At 42.7% G+C, this 16,910-nt stretch overlaps 1 protein-coding gene across 1 annotated transcript; it reads right to left on the bottom strand.

Annotated features, from left to right (window-relative positions):
* Positions 1–6: 6 nt before the first annotated feature.
* LOC118329817 (Hermansky-Pudlak syndrome 6 protein) lies at positions 7–2,762 on the bottom strand (the record flags this gene model as incomplete). The annotated part of the gene is made up of 1 exon (XM_035664133.1): positions 7–2,762. A coding segment is annotated over exon 1 (2,439 nt), but the record flags the coding sequence as incomplete, so codon positions are not given.
* Between the last annotated feature and the right edge of the window lie 14,148 nt (positions 2,763–16,910).

Consider the following 16,910-nt stretch of genomic DNA (forward strand, 5'->3'; position numbering starts at 1 on the left):
GGGAGGGGGGGAGTTAGGAGAGGGGAGGTTTCTCAGCACCAAGTTGAGAATAGTGGTGACAGTGAGGTCTTCAGGGCACAGCACCCACAGCAGGTCCAGGTAGGGGTCCAGGTCTCTGTGCTGGGCCACCTCGCACAGCAGAGTAGTGAAGATCTCCTTGTTGAGCAGCGGACTCTGTTTGCAGAACTTCTGGGCGACCTGCGTCACCCGCTCCCACTGCTGCTTGGCCATGAGGACCCTCAGCGCCTGGAGGATGGCGTTGGGCCGCCCGCTGACCAGCAGCAACTCCACCTCCAAGTCCTGATGCTGGTCTCTGTCCAAGCTCAGGCTGGACAACACGCACAGGGCTCGTTTGTAGAGCGGGACGTTGTTCTCCCCGCCCTCTCCTCCTCGCCCGCCGGAGAAGCCCCAGGAGGAGGAGGCCAGGCTTAAGCCCAGACCGGCTGAGCCCTGCTGCTGCTGGGCGAGCTCCAGGAATCTGGGCAACCAGCTGGGCTGGAAGTGGAAAACTGAGTGGCAGAGGAGCTCGAACACGGGGAGGGGGGCAGCGGGGGGAGCAGAGCTCGTAGGTTTGGCTTTACAGTTTACGGCAATGTGATCACCTTTGAGGCTGTGATTGTGCTTTGACCTGCCATTGGTGAACGGGAGGGGGGTTGCGGCGCCGGCTGTCACAGCAGGACTGAGGACAGTTTTCCAAATGTCCGCAGGAGCCCTGCTGGAGAGAGACCCCTCCCCGTTGTAGTGTAGCTGAAGGGCAGCCTGCGCCGCCCTCCACGCCTGGCGGGGGAAGATGTTGAAGATGGAGTTCAGGTAAAGCAGAGACTCTTTAACCGGCTCTGAGGTTGACAGCAGTCTCGTGACCTCTTTCTCCACCAGGCTCTCGCACACCGCCTCCACCTCCTTCACACTCGCCCTCACTAAACCGCCCTTCACCTCCTCCAGAGAGACCAGAGCCTTCAGCTCAGCCTCCAGAGAGCCCATCAGCTTATCCTGTCCTGCTGTACATCCCCCGTTCTGGGACGGCTCTGCTCCTTTCGGCCTCGACCCCGCGCTGAGGTAGTTCCTGAGGATGGAGGCTAAAGAGATGGGAGCCTGGAACCGACCTCCTTTCTTCAGCGTGTCCACAGTGAGCTGGGTGCTGCTCAGGCTCCTCTGCTGGTAGTATTTACAGGCTTCCTCGAAGACCGCCTCTACCAGGAGGGCTCCTGGGCGAAGAGTCTCCACCGCGCTGGAACCGGGAGGCTTCACCTTAGAGTCTCCGGAGTCCGTCTCCTTGTTCACTAAAACGAAAAGCCCGGTTTCCGTGAGCAGGTGAGGGGTGCGACCTTCAGCCCGGTTCACGTATAACAACCCGTCTCTCTTCAGCGCGGCGTGCTCCAGCTCTCTGCCGCAGTTCACGTCGATCAGATGCAGGTTTTGTCCCACCAGCAGCGCCAGGGTGTCCTCGTACGCGCAGAGGCTAGTGCGAGTGCCGAATTTCGTCAGGCAGTTGTCGGGCAGCTTGTACACCTGCCGCAGCATCCCGTCCTTCTGCAGGAGACACACCCAGCCGGTGCTGAGCAGCAGCAGCAGGCCTCCGCAGGCGGCGGGGGAGAAGTCGTAGATCTCCGGCGGTTCGAGGGTCGATAGATATCCCAAACAGTCCGTCACCAACCTCTTGAAGTCAGACTCTTTGGCCGAAAGCCTTTTCAGGGGAGTGTTCATACACGTGGTGCTGACCGTGAAGGAGTCGTGGCGCGGGGACCAGGAGAGGAAAAAACTGGAGATCAACAGAGGCTTCACCTTCAGGTCGGGGAGAAGATGGACGTATTCGCCGGAGCTCACCACGGTGAACTTGGGGTTGTTGTGGAGGGCGATTTTCACGCCACCCAAGCTCACGGCCCCCTCCTCCACCTCGAAGTCACGCCTGCACACACAGTACCTCAGCTTGTTCCTCGTGGAGCTGAGGGCCGGGGAGCTTTCTGAAGGTGGCCTCTCCTCGCACCAGATGATGAGGTTGGAGCAGGCACAGACGGACACCACTCTCGCTCGGGGGCTGTTGCACAAGTCTGATGTTTGTAGGAGATGCCAGCCAGATTTGCACTCGTGGAACTTCCAAAACTCAGCTTTTCCATCCTCATACACCACCGCCACAGCTGCTGCGTCTCTGCTGCTGCTGCTGCTGCTGTTGTTGTTGTTGTTATTATGGTCCAGGTATAAAACATCCACCACAGGCACGCTCCGGGTCGGCCACAGATCCAGCTTCTTCTGGTTCTGGCCCAGCTGGGGTCTTTCATACTTGTCAAAAGTCACAAGACCCACCTTAGGCTTGCGGAGGATAACGTGGATGTGACGTCCATCTGGGCTCAGGCGCACGTTTGACAGGCAGTTTTTGAGCTCAACCAGCTCTTTACCGCCAGTATAGTCCCCGAAATCTGACAGTGGCTCCAACACCAACCGCGCCATAACTCCCCGTTTTCCAGACTCGACTGCGGCTTAATTAACTTGCCACAACGTATGAACTATGGCACATAAATCTGATCCGGACAGGCTAACCGGACGGCATCCCGTTAAGGCTCCTACGACAGGCGTTCATCCCGTTGCGGAAGGATACATCCTCCGACAGCCTTCCAGCCCGCTGACCGCATTACAACGGAGCTAAACTGTTAAGCTGACGGTTAATGGTTGAATAATTTCTTTTTTTTAAAGCCCAACTCGAGAAAGCCACTGTAGTCATTCCGGTGCTACGGCTAGCACTCGCCTGGCATCACGGGATTGTTAATTTCCGGATACCGACGGTGTTTTAGCATAAGAGGCGGAGCGACACGAAGGCTGGACAAAGATTGTGTGAGGGGCGGAGAGAGAGGCAACTGTCGCCGCACGTTGGTCTCCAGTCAGCTGGTACGTTTGTAACCATAACAACCAGGGTTAAGCATCTCGACATCTTTGCGTTGGAAATTTAAAATTAACTAACTTAAACATATATATGTCCTTCAGTCTAAATGTAAAATGTGTTCGATAGGGAGGAGATATCACCTGCTTGTTACTCAAGCGCTCGTATGTGAATATAAAACCTCTTTACACCCTTTTAAAAGCAAACCATTTTGACATGAAACAGTAGGTTAAAGTTAAACACAGGTGTTGCCAAGATACTAAACAGGGTTCCGTTCCATTCAGGTCAAACAGAGTCTGGGTGCTGCTGTTTGGCTCAGTGGAAAAGCTCTGCTACACTAAATGGAACAGAACCTTAATTAGAACTACTCCGTTCTTCTGCACAGCTTTCTCTTCTTATCTTTCTTATCTTTATCTATTTATATTTTGAAAGTACTTTATTTTTCTGGGTGTTTTTTGTGTGATTTGAATAATTGTATATTTGTATATTTGTATTTGTATATGTGTATATTTTATGCACAACTGCCAGGCTCACATTCTCGTTAGGCGTAAAAACCTACTTGGCAATCAATAAAATTCTGATTCTGATTCAAAAACCTGCCTGTTGTGTCCATTTAAGTGGAGCTGATGAATGAGTAATGTAATTCTAACTGACTCACATTGTTTGTTATCTGATGATAAAACTAATACTAGGAACTGAAACCACAGTTGTGCATACAGTATGCTATCACTAGCAATGCTGACACAACAAAAGAGAGTTTTTCTTCTTAGGTTCAGCTTGTTAGAGTAAGTTTTCTTTTATTCATTAGCATCTTTTAAAAAAAACGTGTGTACATTTATTGTTATTGTTGCCATCTACAGTTCTGGAAACTTCTTCTTGAAGTTCTTGATTTTCATTCAGTTCGTTATGTGGTGTGAGTTCAATTGGATGTAGCTTGCTTTAATTAGTCAGTGATTTGTAGATATATGTAATAGCATTCATTGTTTTCCCCCCAACAGTCGAAAAATGCACACAGTTTTGGCAGTGTTACATGCTTATATATATCTATCAAGATACTGAACCGCTTTCCCATTGAGCTTCAGGAATTAACCTCGAACTCTGACCTCTCAGCAGACAAACAATAAGAGCATGTCACTTTGGGGATGAATGAAATTGCCCATTTTGTTTAAATAAGCCTCAAGTTGTTGGATAATTCAAATAAAACTGCACAAAGAATGCAAAGATGTGCAACAATGCTGCTGCTGTTTGGCTGAAAACAACTTGAAAGTCGCAGTAGGTGAGTTGAAAACAACATCTAGACAAGCACGCATGAGGAACTGTGCTAATTTCCTTATCTGCTTTGACAGCATACTTTAAGGGATGTTTTTTTAAAAGCTAACTCATACAGTGTAACTATGGAAACCAGCTTTACCTCCACAGATCTGGAGGCAAGACTCCGACTTAGAAACCGAGAAACTGTTCCAGTACATCCTCGTTTGTTTTGGCAAGAGGCTGTGAAAAGGGTGGCTGGTCAGCTGGGTTAATACCAACCTGAGACACTGACTCACTTAAATCAGCTTCAGGAATAAGAGACATTCTGCTTCACACCACAGATGTGATTGCAGGAGGATTTGACAAGTGATGTTGGTCAGGCTTAGATGAGTCTGTAAAGGACAGCCTGGTAGGCGCGCCAACCAACATAGCATGCAGAGGTAAAAACACTCTTTTTTTTTAGGAAAATAACATTTATTACAATGGGAGTGAAATGCTCAGCGGCGATGACTCACAGTGTAAGTGGATGTCCGCCCACTGTGAAGGCCCTGGTTAGTACTTTCAAGGCAACTTTCAAGTTAGGCGCTTTCACGTCAGCCCACACTGTGAAGCTGTGCTGGTAAATGACACTGTACTGACATTTAGATCCTTTAGACAGACGAAGGAATCTGCCATTTGGCTGGCAGAAGTGCGCACCAGTTAGGAATGTGTGGTAGATATTGGATTTGATAAATTATATTTACTCTTGGCAGCATGTAGAGGCTAACTCAAACAAGTATGAGAAGGTGCCAATTACATTTCCTTTCCTTTATAGAGAGTACAGCCAGCAATAAATGTTGTGTGTTGTGACTTGTTGTCCTTGGTTTGTCTACATCTTCTTACCAGCACAGGTAGTCCGAGAAAACTCACTTTCTTGTCATTTTAGAAATCATAATCTCAACAGAGATCTCTTTTTTTGTCTGTTACATATACACCCACCACTGAATGAGGACACCAGTGATGAAGTTAAGGATGAGTTTGCCTGTGTTTAATGATATTAAATAAATTAGCAGACCAGCTTGTGATACCAATAACGTAATTAAATCATGGAGAAGTTTCCGCTGTCTGACTGCCTCATACTTGGCACAAGCCTTTTGCTGACACATCTTGGTTGCATTTTAACAATGTAAAAGTGAAACTGTATACCTTATTCAATATTCTCTGCTAAATATAGATCACTGGATCAGTGAAACAAGTACTTGAAGTTTGTTGCTGTCATGTTTATAAGTTCGCTTCTCATCCAGGAGGAGGCAGTATTGATCTTCACTCACTGCATGTGGGTGATTTAAAAAAATAATAAAAATATCTGTGAAGTGCTCACTAGGGTAGATGTTCACAGATTGATGTTTTTCATTGTTTCTTCTTTTCCCTGTTATGCTGGGTGCCATAATGCTTTGAATCATACTCTAAAGCGCTACAGACAACACTCACTGTTGTTTTTCAATGAATATCACATGGATATACACACCCAGTATCACAAGGCTGCTGCCTTCTCTCACCCACAGTTAGCTTTACTTTTCCATTAAATCTTATGACTTTCATTGTTTCTGTTTTACCTCACTGCTTCTGGACAGTTCAAGCTGCCCAGTAAAACCTGCAGTGTTGTGTTGGCGGCTGTGGGTGTCCCCTGAGGGCTGCCTCGAGTCTTTTGTGAGGGATTTTTTAATTTACTTTTCCACCTTCATTTCCCGGTTTAAGGATTCAAACTAATTATTTTGTGGTGATTAAAGCTGCCTGGTTTAGCCATTTTTTCCCTTCAAATCCGCACGTTCTTTATCTACTCTTCTTTTGAAATTTGCTAGTTCTTTTTCAACTTTCTCTGACCTAACTAGCTGAACAATTAATGAGTTTCCAAGGTGTTTGCTCATTCAAAGCTGCATGGTACTTTTCATGTTTATAGCTCTCATTTATTTATTTATCTAGGCTGTCTGTATTATTGTGCCAGAACACACTTTAAGGGAGGCAGCCTACCACTTCATGTGTGTCCGTGTATTTATGTCCTATTATGTCTCTGTGTCATTGCTGATAAAGTATATGGAGGCAGTATGTTATGCAAACAGTAGACTCAAGCCCTGCTGCCTCCAGTCAGGCTTGCCTTGGACAGAAAACACCCTCTATTAGAGAGTGTGTTTAGTCTGCTGTGCCTGTAGACAGGAAGATAAAGTGCTTGTCTGAAGACTAGAGGGGGTTGGAGGCAAGGGAGATTTCCTTTTTGAGTTATATGGCGTTAAACAGAAAACCAATGGCTGCAGGATTTTGCTACTCAGGGTAAAGAAGATGGGTAGGCTGTCAGCTTTGCATTCCCTCAGGAGAGAATTATTTTAATTTGAGCACAATTTAGAAAAAGGAAATGTCTCTATGTGCATGTGTGAGGAAACAAAGATATTTTCAGTCTGTTTGGGGTTTGAGTGAGATGCTACTTCTCTGTATCCGTGTGTCAAATGAAAGTTACAGCTGCCTGTCAGCCTCCTGTCTCCTGTGAGAACAGGCAGATATTACAGTCAGTTTGCTCTTGCTGTTGTAAAGCTGTCATGTGTACAGCCTCTCTCTCACTATATCTCCCTTTCCTTCTGTAAGTCACTTCACTGGAGCATTTTGTCTTGGGCTTCAAGGGTCTTTCTTTGACTCTGTGCTGACATACAGTATAGCATTGTGTGAGGTGAAGTCATCCATCATTTTTTTTTCTTCATCTTCTCATCTTACATCTTTTATAGTCCTATCAGATAAAAAACAATAATAAAAACATCACAACTGAAGAGGAGGAATGATGGTGATTCATAAGAACTGTTCAATATTACTGAAAACTTTCTTTCATTTGAATAAGTTCATCATATTCTAGTAAAACAAAACTTTTTTTATATTCTGTTTTAATCTCCTTGAGTGGCATTGTTTTAAAACTAGACACAGGAAATTGCCAGGTGTTTTAGTATTGCTGTGCTAGGCAGAAAACAGAGATGACTAATTGCCAAGAAACGCCAATGAAATAAAGCAAACAATCTTGAAAATTTAATAACCACACTGCTCCTCAGAAATCTATAAGAGAATTGTTTATCATCTGAATTTCTTAATGGCTGAGGGTACTCCAGTGGCTGGAAAGCCACATTTATTCCTCTGCAGAGCTTCATTTCCGACACTGATGGAGTCCTTTAAGCAGTAAATAATTTTCAGCTAGATTATATCCTAACATCCAAGTGCATATATCTCAGCAGCGTCTCTACAACATTGACTGCATAATGGATTTGTACGAGCACCAGGAGTGGCAATTCATGACAGACTGTCGGTCCCGGAGTACAGAGAGGAGAGATGATGCAAAGAGAGGAGGAGGATGTTTAGCGGTTCATTAGGAAGACAAACAGACTTGTAGATAAATGAGCTATGACTGCCTATATCTTCAGCCGAGATGACTGAACAATAACAAGCTGGATGAGACAGCCATTTTGAAAATGTTATCAGCCATTAATTTGGCGTAATGAAGAAAGTTGGTGTTTGACAGACAAAAAAAAAAAGGCTGTAATGAGAATATCCCAGAATGAGTGGAATCCTTGAAATGAAACTTCGTCAAATGAACCACAGTGAGAAGTCACAGCAGTGCTGAAATGTCACTCATAACAGATACCTCGCCTCATGAGCTGATTAGATAACAGGCCATTTGCAATGGGCTGTCCCTCCGCATTTAGCACTAGACTCTTATCTCAATGATCCATACCCCGACTCTGAGCATAAATAGCATTAACTCTCACATCACACTATTAATCGGATTCATGGCCCTTGGCTCATTGTGGGATGTGCTGATGTTCTCATAGCCCTTTTACCTCTTTCTGCTTGTCTCCTATCTCTGCATCGCTCATTCTGTCCTGTCCTCATAAAAAGGCACACGAGAAAACACACGCTTGACTATTGAAGTGTAGTACCATTTGTGACCACACGTTGGCAGCATGTGCATTTTCTTTGACGGTACTGTAGCTGAGGTTGGTCAGGTGAGGATAAAACAAGGTCGTGCCATCACTGTTCTTACACAGAGCACGTTGACTGAACTGTTTAACTGTATCCAGTTTAGTTTATATTTATACTATCATCAAATCCTCCCTCCTTCTGTGATTGCGACGAAGGAGCTTAGTAGCCACTAACACAACTCCATCTCCTCTGTGTTTTATAGCAATGGAAACAGGTGTGAGTCACTGTGCTTGCTGCAGCTTTGAGTGTACAAAGTCTCGGTGGAGCCAAAGATCAAAGAACAGGATTCAGCCTTAGCTTCCTCCTCGATTTCCTCTTCATTTCACCTCACTGCCTCTTCATTAATCAGCTTGGAATTGTATCAAGGTTTCCCTCCACCTCTGGTATTCATGCTCTGTCTTTCTCTTTCAGCCACAGCTTCTTCTTGTCTCTCCTTCTGCTTCCAGCTCTGTGTCCCAGGATCAGGTATAATTGCCGTTGAGATAAACCCTCCGATGCAATTTCTCCTTTTTGTCTCTGAAAACATCCGCCTCGCCTCGACAACGTGGAACAGTCAAAGCGGTATCAGGGTAGCCTTTGATCACGCAGAGCATCCTCTCCCCGATCTTGGCCTAATTTAACTGGTTATGTATCCACATACCCTTGATGCTGTCACTTAAAAATCCTCCACCTGCAATCTGAGGTGAATCTGACAGCATCTCAGCATGATCAGACCCTCTAAACACAAGCAATGTGTGTACCTAATGTGTGTTTCTTTGTGTGTGCTGAGGTGTGCATGCGTTGAGCATGTTTGCCAGTGGTTTCCTCTTAAGTTTGTCCCACTTGCATGAAAAGAGAAGCAGTTAAAACCTGCGAGTGCATGATGAGGACCTCAGACGACGAAGACGAGTTATGAAATTATAATGTCTAGCAGTAAAACTCTGTGGCACTTGAAAATCGTCTGTGTTTTCATCAATTTATCTAGCCTTCATGTGCTGTAGTCTTTTATAGGCTGTAACGATGGCTCAGACAGAGATGCATTAAGAACAACATCTGTTTCCCGCTCTTGCACATACAGACATGGACTGTCTCCTTTCTCTTTACCTCCCTCCCTCTCTCTCTCTCTCTCTCTCTCTCGCTGTTGTTCTTAATTGAACGGTATATTCTGCTCTAAGACACCTGCATATGGTGCAGTTTTTTGCCTGATCCAGCAAGCAAACATTATACTGGAGACAGCTTGTTATAAATACCAACAGTCAGCTGTCGTCAGATCAGACTTGACACATAAATGAAGCAGACGTGAAGCAGACACTAAAGCAGGTAGTTGCCTGGTAAACCTGTCTAAGCTTTCTGTAATTAGTTACACCTTTAGGAGGAGTTAAAGAATTCCTGTTTTATACAACCTGGGTCTTATTTTAATAGTTTCTGTCCTATCACTTCATCCTATAAATACTACTACTAATAATAAGAATAATAGATAAAGTTATAATAAAGAATATAATAAAGTTAATTCCTAAGATCTGGCAATGCAAAAAAATATTATTATGAGACCAGAAACACTAGCAGTTAAATTGAAATGATTTAAAAGAGGAAACAAAGATGAATGTTATTTATCACACTACTTGACCTTTGTTCAAATGTGACCTACGGTACTTAACAGTGGTCCTGTGTGTTTGTTTATTTCTGGCCTATTTGGAGTAAAAAACTTTATTTGCCTGAGAAGGATTAATACATATTCTTCCTTTTCTCCTTCTAACTGAAAGAAATGATTAGCAAATTTACAGCAATAACACTGTGTTGTAATGAACTGGCCCTGCTGAGGTGTCCATGTGCAACACCAGCTCCGAGCATGTTGTCCTGTGGCTTCCTGTGGAGATTCCTACTTCAAGCATTTATCACAACAATCCTCATTTGCTCCTCTCACTGCGCATGAAAGCATCCTAAAAAGGTAATCACACTCTATCCAAACCACAGACTGTGAGTGACAGCGCCCCAATTTTCCCTTTGACCAGCAGGGGTGTGAAAATCTGGTGAAGAAGCAGGGGTCCAGTTGCTTATCATCTCGCTAGAAGGATTGCTGTTGTCATTCTGGCCACTTTCGTCTGACCGCTCCAACATCTGGTGTCTGCTTCGTTTTAGAATTTGGCTCAGAGAGCGAGGCATTCACTTGGCCAACGTGGGCTCGGGGAATAGCTGCAGTAGAGCTGGCGCTGTGCTTTTTTGTCGAGCTCATATTCATCCCTTAGACCTCCTAGGAGGACAGACGAGAGAGAAAAATTTAATTTGTCAACTTTGTTTTCCTTTTTTTGGTATAATTTGCCATTCATATTTTATGACGGGTTCACACTCTACGAAGCTATAAAATGAGTTTCTGTGGGTTTGTGTTCGAGGAACGGAGTGATTCTCAATGTCTAACAATAATTTAAACAACACATCCGTTAGTATACTCAGAGAACGATTTCAGAATTAACAAGGATGCAGGATAAGCTTATGATGACTATTTCTGACAAGAAACAAAATAGAATTGCCAATGGAAATTGCTGTCTACTCTCTTACTTTAGCTCTGAAGAAAAGCCCATTTCAAGGCTCATTTGGACACACCACTGTTCACCTCTCAGTATTGAGACTTACCTTCAGCATCAGTATTGAGACTTACCTTCAGCATCAGTATTGAGATTACTCCAATACAAAACCATGAAATATTCACACCTTATTAAACGGAGATAAATCAGCATTTTCCAGTGCCATCTTGCATTATCCTCCCTGCAGTCCTGTACATGCCCGTTACATTTATTTGACCTTAGCGCTCCCACGCATGGTTGGTGGAGGGATGGATGAATACGTATGGCTACACCTCGCAGACTACTGCCTCATTGATTCATTCGCTGTGTGGCTACATCTCACAAGGAAATGGCTTTGACACTGTTGGCCTTTGCTTGATAAATTAGGTCCCTGGGTAGGAATCCAACATTACACTGCACATTCATTATGAGCTAACCACAGGCCATATGGCAGGAAAGGTTCCAGATCACCACACATTAGCTGGGCATTATCAGAAACATTGTGAGTCATCAAACTTCCCTCCAGCATTTAAAAAGAGTCTTACACCTGTCATTGTTGATATTCACATTACATGTTTGGTGGTTAGGTTTTATGTAGTCTTAATCGGCTGCCACCATTAAGCAAAATCTAGATACCTTGGGACAAATAGGGGAATGACTTCAGAGATGCAGTGGCTAACACTCAGCAAGCACACCTTCTAATTGGAGGAAGGTGGAGCTCAGGGGACAGGAGATTGGAGAGAAGTTTCACAATGGCTGTAATGATTTCCTGTGGGCAGCAGAGGAGCCAGGAGCAGGCCTGATCAGGTAGCAGTCGAAGGAGGGATCACAGGATGAGAAGGCAGCTATCTTGAGACTCATTTGTGTAGCAGCCCTGCTCTGAGAGAAAGGGAAGCCATGGACCCTTGGACCTGGATCAATATCTGACTTCTTGTCCCTCCTGCCCTCTCTGTCAGTGTGTTTGTATGCCTCTTTAGTTATTCTTACGAACTATTAGCCCGAGGAGCTTCAGGCGAGAACAGACTATCGGATCCTCTGTCTTTCCAGGAGTCTTTCTTGCATTCTTGATGTTTTGCTTTGTAATTTTATCCTTTTTCATTTCCAGAGTGTGTAATTCAAACCCTACCTTCCTGGTAGGACTTGGTAACCAATCTCAATATTGTTTTGTTCCTGATTTGCACAGGTTTTCTTCAACACTAATTTAAGACCTTTTAATACCAAATAAAATCTAATAGACCTTTTTCACAGCAGACATTTTGACTTATAATTGCTGGAAAAGCAAAGGTTTTATTGCGCATGCTGGCTCACTGCCATGGCTTACTGCGACACTGGGATGAACTGAGCCATCGTTAGCGAAATCTGTGTCACATTTTTCTGTGTCACATTTTTCCTGTGATGACAAGTCATCTGCTGGGGTTAAGTTTCTTGGTCCTGTACCAACCAAAGTAAGAAAAGTAATATATTATAATATATATAACAAATTTGTATCATATGTAGAACTAATACTAATTTAATGAACAAAAAACAACTGTACTGTATCCATAATTACTGCATATGACAGGCAAGAAAAATATTCTAGACCTTCGTAAATAAAACTAAACTAAATCCAGTACTTACAAAGACTTTAAGATTCCCTGTAAAATCACAAAGTAAGCGAAGACCTTTTATAAGTTATTTTTTGGCTTCTTCTGTTAAAAGAACATTTTTTTTTCTTTTAAAAGTTTATTTTGTAGAAAAACATGTTTATGTTGCTCAAAGTGAGGCACTGAATTATTGCTTTGTTATCGGTACTGAAACTCATATCTTATTGCAAAAAGCATCAATAAATTTCAAATGAGGAGCCTGAGGGATTGGACTGTGTGGTCACAGCATCCCTGATTTGAGTACTCCATCTTCTCTCCCCTCATTTCCTGTCATAAAAAGATAATAACAAAACAAACAAACAAAAAAAACCTAAACAAAATTCAAACAATATCGAGATCTATTCTCTTGCTCTGTCTTTGTGATTGTTTGTGACCGTTATTTTCAGCCTTGTGAAGTGGAGTCACTGCCTGTGTGTGTGTGTGTGTGTGTGTGTATGTATGTATGTATATATATATATATATATATATATATCTATTTACCCCTTCTTTATCCCCTCTCCCTCTTATTTTCTCTCCCCACGCTGCTTTTGTCATGCCCATTAGTCCTCGGTATACAATCAATACCTGGGGCCTACAGCTCTGCCACCATAAAGGCAGTGAGGGAAACGAGGGCAGGAGAAAATGAAAGGGTAAGACATGGATAAGACCTGTGGTGGTGTCTGTCAGTGTAGCTGTTGTTTATGAAGCCCTCTTTTTCTCTTAACTGTCTTTCACTGTCACTACTGATATTGATCAGGTTTAAGCCTCAAGATAAGATGGTGTGCTAAATGCCTAACTTTTAAACTGTCAGTTGTGAATTACAGGTTTGCTTCCTTCTCCACTCCTCTCACATCTGTCTTTTAGTGCATTGTATCAAAAGTTTTGCTTTTAAAAACAGGAACACATTGACCAATAGGACTCAGCAACAGTGTAGCATTTGTAGATTTATAGCTGTGGTTCCTGTTTTATGTCAACAAGGGTTTCGAGAGGGAGGAGAGCTGGTGTCTGAGGTGTAAATTAGACTGTAGATCAGGGAAACCAGCAAACACGGATGCTGCCGGCCTGATGAATGGATAATGGTGCCTCTGTTCCAAAGAGCCCTTGGCATATGGCAAATAAACCAGCATGCACACATGGAGGGCCAGCAGACAGGTGCACGCACATCCATGCGAATGCACACGCAAACGCGCATACATTTTCTGTTCCGCGCCAACAAGCTACAGACAGGAGAAACACAAAGCGAATACAAAACATGGGGTTGGGCAACTGGACAGTTACGGTTTTTCTTAAATAACCCATTCAAAGCCTTAACATATAGCTTTCATTAAAGGCGGAGAGAAATTTAAACCTTTTACCCATATTGTATGCTATAACAGTGAAAATACAGCTATTTCATACCAAAAGCAAGCAAACATTTTGACTTCACCCTTGTTATTCTTCATTGTAAGACAAGTCATTTAAAATCATTTAAATATATCTGTATTCTTGCCGTAGTCAATCTCACAATCTTGTCAGAGTAAACTAAGCTGCACCCTAATTGCCTACATGTAATTATGTCTCAGTTTTTTCTTTATGTGGGAGCTGTTTTCAGCCTTGTTTCTTAAACACAAAATGTACAAAGTTCAGATTTGCTGACATGTTCCAAATTGCCCACCACAGCCATGTTTTTCCTCACATGCTACACTTCTTTGTTTAATGCCACATTCGTGTCATGAAATGAGCAACGAGTAAGAAAATCTGTTGACGTCAGCCTCCAAATTGTTATTCTGATTTGGAGATATCAGGGATTTCTGACAGCTACAATATTTCCCACTTGAAGTGTTATCAAACCGATAGCAATTATAGCTGCAAAGCCACCATTGCTGGCAGTGACATAAATTCCAGTTTTGACAGTAACAGAATCAGAAGCTATACACTGTGTCTGGTTTCACTTGTTACTGCTATGAATGCATAACAAACAAAAATAGCTAATTTAGGCTAGGCTATGGGGTGTGACTACAAGACTACCAATGGGCATCTTGGAATAATGTGTGAACTCTTCCCAAGTTAGATTTTCCTTCCTGTCAAAACTGTGTGAATGCAGCCCGAGTTCCCAACTTCACACTGTTTTTGATATCAGGAAGGAACCCAGTTAAATAAAGTGAGTTCAATATGTATTTGTACTGAAAATATTAGCTGTCAGTCCTCACAACAGATGCTTTATATAACTGGTTGGTTATGAGGGCTGACCATTTGACATCAAGAAGCACTGAACCTTTGCAGTAGTTTATTAACACAGTCAACACTATTACAATTATATTATTATTACAAATGCTTTAAATGATGGTAATAAGAATGAGACAACATTGATTATTATTAATATATTTGCCAATATTTTCTGTGCAACGGACATTTAAAGGTCTCAGACACCACATTGCTCTCTACTCTCTGAAGAGATAAAGGCAAGAGTCCTCCTCCAAGGAGTTATGGTGACAAAAGAGGGAGTGAGAGATGAGAGTGGGTGTTAGACAGATTTGAGATTACTGTTTTTACTTCCTCTACACTTAATATCCATCACTTTTTAAATCCCCATCGAGCTGTAACTATGACTCAGCCGGTGTCTTAGATAACTAAAAGATGGAGAGACAACACGCAGCAGTGCATGGCTTCTAAAAACAGCCTCGTTATTACATCAATCTGTCACTTTAATCTTTAATCTAACAAACCCATTCATCATATTGGCGTAAATCATGCACACCTCTTCTGATAAAGATCTTCACTTAATTGAAATTAGTTGTATTATTATTTTATTAATGCAAGCATTAACCAGAGAGCCTTCTTTCATGGCATACTGAACTTGATTTATTTGTACGATGATAAAGTCTTTTCAATAATCCGGCAAATGGGGCCGTAATAAATAATGTCACTTCCACTGGTGATTGATGATGTTTATATCCAAGAGCGATGACAGCAACAGATGCTGTGATTAAGCAGACATTGTCACACAGAAAAACGCACACACACACACACACACACACACACACAGATATAAACCCAAAACATACACACACACAAAGATTAAAAAGTTTGAACAATAATTTGGTTTAATGCAGTATGACAGCTGCTCAGTCTGTAACACGATACTGTATGTATGATAAAAAAGAACAGAAGTCAGAACGTAAACATACATTTATGGTGCACAGCAATATTAGGATCTTCATGTACTTCGTTTGGTCTAATAATATTAAAATTATTATCTTTACTTAACTGGAAACAATGCAGGGAGGTAAATGGGAGGAGTTAACAGTCTTTCACAGACAGACAGACGTAATAATCGTCTAGAGTTTAGGCTTGTTTAAATCATTACAACTAATGCATACTCTTAATTGCAAGAATGACTCAAATTTGTTTATGTTCACAGTTAAAATCTATTGTTATATTACGCAGGCATCTGTGTTAGAACTCGATATTGTGCTGGGAATTTGCTCTGGAAGGACAAAAATATTTATTTTTCTTGATCTAAATGATTAATGTGATAAGTAACAACCCGTGGAACAACTGAAGCATGCAAGATTGCATGAGTACACAAAACCGTTACACTAATCAAACTTTGAGACTAAGTAGAACTTTCTTTTTTTAACCTAAATTGTAAATGAACTAATTAAATCATACTCGCAGTCACAGTACAGCTAATAATGTGATTATATTCTGTACATACATACACACTTCACAAACACATGGCTCATTTCACAGCATAGTATGCTGATATGACTAAGAAGCAGACTCATAGAATCATAGTGTCCTGTCCGTAATTCTTTTAAAGCATTTCATGATTCAGCAATCTATAGCTGTGCTGCACAGATAATGTGGTGGCTTTAAGGGGATTTACACAAGTAGGTGTTGCTGTTCCCCCTGACGCTGCGGCACGGTTTTCACTGTTGTGTGCTTGGAAGGGTTTGACTGCGAGCTGCCAATGACGCTATTGGCAGAGTGGGGTAAACATGGGCTGCAGTCTAATACCTTGGCATTAGCTGATGAAACTGGGACTGAAGGATTTGATAGCCCACTAAGCTAATATCTGGGGAGATAACAAGTTTTTGGCCAGACTGATTTCAAATGCTGTGTGACTAATTGAAGAGGGGTTTTCCAGAACTCTCTCTCCATGTTTGGTCCTCTGTAATCACCAGCTCTTATTCCTTCAGTTTAAAATTAAGAGAAAATCTTGTTTTTGTTGTAATCTCGTCAAAGTTGATAAACTCGTCTTCTGTCATATTTGGTGTATCTAAGTGTAAAGGCCCAGTGTGTAGGATATGAGAGGTGTAGTTGCAGATAGCAACTCCCTTGCTTCACCCTCCCCTTCCAAAAGCGAAGGAAAAACTTAAGTGGCTGCAAAATTGATATTAATAATAGGACCACCCCTAACTAGTGCCAGTGTTTGGTTTGTCCCTTCTGGGCTGCTGTCGAAACAATATGGGGGTTCAATGTGGCGGCCTGATGACACTTGATAACATCCAAAAAAGTAGAGAGAGCCGCTGTGACAGCACAACAATCCATCACAGTATTATGCAACTGTTAGTCAGAAGATGTAAACATTCCCAGTTAGCTGACACATCTGGTGGGACGTCATTAGAGTAAGTGTGAGTGTGTGTGTGT

Source organism: Morone saxatilis, unplaced genomic scaffold (genome assembly GCF_004916995.1).
Source record: "Morone saxatilis isolate NCDOM2014 unplaced genomic scaffold, NCSU_SB_2.0 Contig19, whole genome shotgun sequence".
NCBI lineage: Eukaryota > Metazoa > Chordata > Actinopteri > Moronidae > Morone > Morone saxatilis.